The sequence below is a fragment of the Egretta garzetta genome, unplaced genomic scaffold, assembly GCF_000687185.1.
Source record: "Egretta garzetta isolate BGI_Z169 unplaced genomic scaffold, ASM68718v1 scaffold105, whole genome shotgun sequence".
NCBI classification, from domain to species: domain Eukaryota; kingdom Metazoa; phylum Chordata; class Aves; order Pelecaniformes; family Ardeidae; genus Egretta; species Egretta garzetta.
Window position 1 is genome coordinate 1,593,462 of NW_009259598.1, and position 3,891 is coordinate 1,597,352.

Sequence of the window (3,891 nt, forward strand, 5' to 3'; positions counted from 1 at the left end):
GATGGATGGATGGATGGATGGATGGAGGACAAGGGAAGGAGCCCAGCTTTGTTTGGTTTTGTTCTTAAATTAAAAAGAAAAAGGGGGGACAGTGCGATTTGATGAGTTTCTGGGAACTCTTAACACTTCCCAGCGCGGGGGGGTTCAGTCCTTGTGTCTCCTTTTGCCTTGTTGTGTTGGCCGGCTCCTTTGTTTATACAGCCCCCGTTCGACCTTTTAAATTGCTGTTAATGTTTTAGCGTAACGAATTAGTCTCTCATCACGAATCAGGACTCGAAATAAAAAAAAAAAAATATATAAAAAAACCCTTCGAGGCCAACTTCCTGAAATTGGGGTCATTCTCATTTGCAAGGCAGAGAATCTGAGAACCTTAATGCAAGGAAATTTATTCAAAGGCAGAGCCCCGGCGTGATTAGGCCCTTTGTAATTATAGCTCGGAGAGATTCCACTCCAGCCTCCTGCCTCCCTCATGGATTAGCAAGTGAGTCGGAAAAATACACAGGATTTAATTAGAGGCAAATTAAAATTGGTAATGAAATAGGGGCAGTAGCAAATGGCAGGGAGTTGGAAGGGGAAAAGGGAGCCGGTATCTCTCGGGGCTGCGCTGTCTGCCTACGTGTGTGTCTCTTTATTTTACATTTAGAAGAAGAAAGGGAGGGAAAGGACCAAAAAGGGAGGGTGGGGGGAAAGAAAAAGAAAGGGAAAGATTAGCTGGCTTTGCCGAGCATCGCCGAGCAAGCTGCAGCGGAGAGGGCGGCTCTGCTCCTGGCGTGACTCGTCCCTTGTCCCACGCTGTCCCCATCTTCCTCGGCGTCTGGCCAAGGCCCGTGAATCGGGGTCGCGTCCCACGTGCGGCTCCTAAACCCTCTCTGATGGTGCTGATGGGGTGAGCAAGCTTTTGCAGCATCCCCGGCTGGCTTTGCAGAGCGTTTGGCTGTAGCCAAGCCGAGGGTGTCCAGGGCAGCCTTGGGGACCTGCAGGGGCTGGGTGAGGAGGAGGATGGGGAGGAAGAGGAGGGGTCCGGGCAGCGGGGCGGGGGCCGTGGGGCTGAGCTCTCCTGCCCGCTCTGCCCACAGAACGCCGTCCGCCACAACCTGAGCCTGCACAAGTGCTTCGTGCGCGTGGAGAACGTCAAGGGAGCCGTCTGGACCGTCGACGAGCACGAGTACCAAAAGCGAAGGCCACCAAAGATGACAGGGTGGGTCCTCCTCTCCCACGGGATGCAGCCCAGAACCCCCTTCCGCTGCCAAGCTCCCCGGCCCCAGGCTGGGAGCGCTCAGCTGTGCATCATTCTGCTTTCTCTCTTTCTGCAGGAGTCCGACTTTAGTCAAAAACATGATTTCAGGACTCGGTTACGGAGCACTTAATGCAAGTTACCAGGTAAGGGCCCACTCCCGTCCCTGGCAGGGATGCAGGGGCACTGGACCTTTGCTGCTCCACGGTCCCTTTTTCCTCTCGCGGTCTCACGTCCTCCGTGCCTTGAACCACCGCTGCTTTCGGTTGCAGGCCGCGCTGGCGGAGAGCAGCTTCCCGCTGCTGAACAGCCCCACCATGATCAACACCAGCTCCGCCAGCGGCATGCTGCACGTGGGCCACGACGACGTGAGCAGCACCGTGGAGCAGGTCAACAGCAATGGCAGCAACAGCCCGCGCCTGTCCCCGCAGCAGTACAGGTCAGCCTGGCTGGGGACGAGGGACGGGGACAGTGGGCGTTACTGGGCTGCTGGAGGGTTTGGAGCTAAGGGACGGGGGCACATCGGGCACCGGGAGCTGCTCGTTGCCTCCTGTGGCTCCCGTCCCCTGGGCAAGGGGCAGCGTAAGGATGGAGGGGGTTTGGGCTGCCCCATGGGAGCTGGAGCTTCATGGGGTTGTGTCCAGCAGCTCCCTGAGGCTGAAGGCTTCCCTCCCCACAGCCATCCAGTGCACGTGAAGGAGGAACCCGCCGAGGCAGAGGACGACAGCAGACCCGTCTCGCTGATGGCCACCACCAACCAGAATGTGACGATTCCCGACGACAGGGACCTGGAAGAGGAGCTGCCGGTGGAAGACTTGTCCTAAGGACCCCTTCCTCCTCCCCACCGAGGGGCAAACCCTTCCCACCCTCCCGGCCGGAGACCAAGCGACAGCTCCCACCTCTCCAAGGTGACCTTCGGCGTTAACCTGTTTTTTAAAGGCACTTCCAGAAAGCAAAAGGGTTTCCTTGGTGCAACAACCTGTTGCTGGCGGCGCATCCCTCCTGCTCCCCACTGCCCTGCGCCGCGGCCCTGGTGACTGACCGACCCCTGCCACGGGGATCGTCCCACGACACGAGAAGCAAAAACCCAAGAGCTGGACTTTTTCTCCCCTCCTGCCTTGGTTAGTGACTGGTGAACGAGGATGGTAGGTTGTTTCTGTCCGAAATGGTCCCTCCTTCCTTCCCTGTGGAAGGCACCTCCGTCCCCTCTTCCCCTGCGGTGCTCTGCCGCCCAGTGATGCTCGAGCCTCCGCCAGTGACCGCCCCGGGGAGGGAAGGCATCTCCGTCCCCCAGTGGGTTTGCACTAGGAGGGACCGTGGCCCCTGCCCGCACCCTGCCTCCACCCAGCTTTGGGGGAAGAAACAGCAGAAACAGGGGCAAGTCCCCTGCCATGGTCTGGACGTCAGGCTTGCACCGTTGTCTCACGGCTGGGGAAGGATGAGGACCAGCACGTCGGTGGGACATGTCCCCTTTGCCTTGTCACCTCCGGCAGGTTGCTGAACCTCCCAGCACGCAGAACAGCCCACCCCGGGTTGGCTGCCCTCCCCGAGCCCCCCTGGTCCTCAGTGATGGGGGGACTGGTGGCACCCAGCAGTGATGACCGTCCCCAGCCGACTGCCAGTGCCGGGCAGCCAGGACACGGCTCCCCACTTCCTTCTCAACATTGCCTGCAGCGGGTGACACCTCTCCCAGCGCACGCGGGGACAGCCGGTGGCCCAACTTCAACTTCAGGGAAAGGCTCCCGGTCCTCCGCGCGCCTGATTCCTCCTCCAAAGCCGGGGCAGGGTCTTCGAGGACGGGCAATGGCGTGGGGAGGCAGCATCCACCACCGCCGAGCCTCCTCCCAGGGGGCACCCGCAGAGGAGCTGGCACGGGCAGAGCCCAGGAGTGAGCCGCTGCTCGGCTCTCCTGGTTAGCAAAGCTGACCCCGGTGAAACGCCGTGGTGGCCGAACCTGGCCGTGGCCGGCGAGCCAAGCCTGCTGCCAGCGGGGCTCCCGCTTCCATCTTTTCTTTTCGTTATCCTTTTGTGTGTGTCCAGATGGGAAGATACCAAAAGATTTCTAGAGACAGAAGGTCCGTAGTTCAGGTGAACAGATGGTATTCATGCCAAAAAAAAAAAAAAAAAATATTAATAATAACGAGAACAACACAACCAAACACCCCTCTTCTCCCTGCTCTTTCTTTCTGTGGTGGTGACGTGGGTACCCAGGGCTGGGCTCCTCCCGGCAGGCAGCCGTGGCCTCCCCGGTACCCCGTGCTGGCCTCGGGGACCAGCACCTTCCCTGGCACGGCCGGGCTGGCACTGGCTGTCCTGGCATGCAGCAGCGCCTCCGGGGGCTTGCTGTGATGGACCTGGAGCTGCTCTCGGTTTTGAGCCCAGCTCAGGGCTCTCCCGAAGTGACCCCGAGTGCTGCTCTGTCCCTCCCTGGTGCCCCCGGGTTGAGATGCTGGCGGTGGGGGCTCGCCGGCACCCTGGGAGCTGCGTTTTGGGTTGGAAATGCAACACACAGCTGTGGGTCGGGGAGGGGGGTGCTTGTTTGTCCCCGTGCATCACCTCTGTGACAGCCCCAAGGGGCTCCTGGCCCTGTGGCGTGGGTCCCCAGGGCAAGCCCGTACCTCAGATCATCCTGCTTGCTGCCTGTTGCATCCTTGATA

At 60.0% G+C, this 3,891-nt stretch overlaps 2 protein-coding genes across 2 annotated transcripts in view; both read left to right on the forward strand.

Annotated features, from left to right (window-relative positions):
• The window catches only part of FOXP4 (forkhead box P4), a 39,210-nt gene extending 37,152 nt beyond the window's left edge, over positions 1–2,058 (forward strand). The window contains exons 13-16 of the mRNA XM_009638260.1: positions 1,077–1,198; positions 1,314–1,380; positions 1,507–1,673; positions 1,914–2,058. Coding sequence (XP_009636555.1) covers positions 1,077–1,198; positions 1,314–1,380; positions 1,507–1,673; positions 1,914–2,058 — 501 coding nt within the window. The remainder of the gene's footprint in view (positions 1–1,076; positions 1,199–1,313; positions 1,381–1,506; positions 1,674–1,913) is intronic.
• A 979-nt stretch (positions 2,059–3,037) lies between these two features.
• Positions 3,038–3,891, forward strand: part of MDFI (MyoD family inhibitor) — a 30,497-nt gene continuing 29,643 nt past the window's right edge. Inside the window, exon 1 of the mRNA XM_009638261.1 lies at positions 3,038–3,122. Coding sequence (XP_009636556.1) covers positions 3,038–3,122 — 85 coding nt within the window. The remainder of the gene's footprint in view (positions 3,123–3,891) is intronic.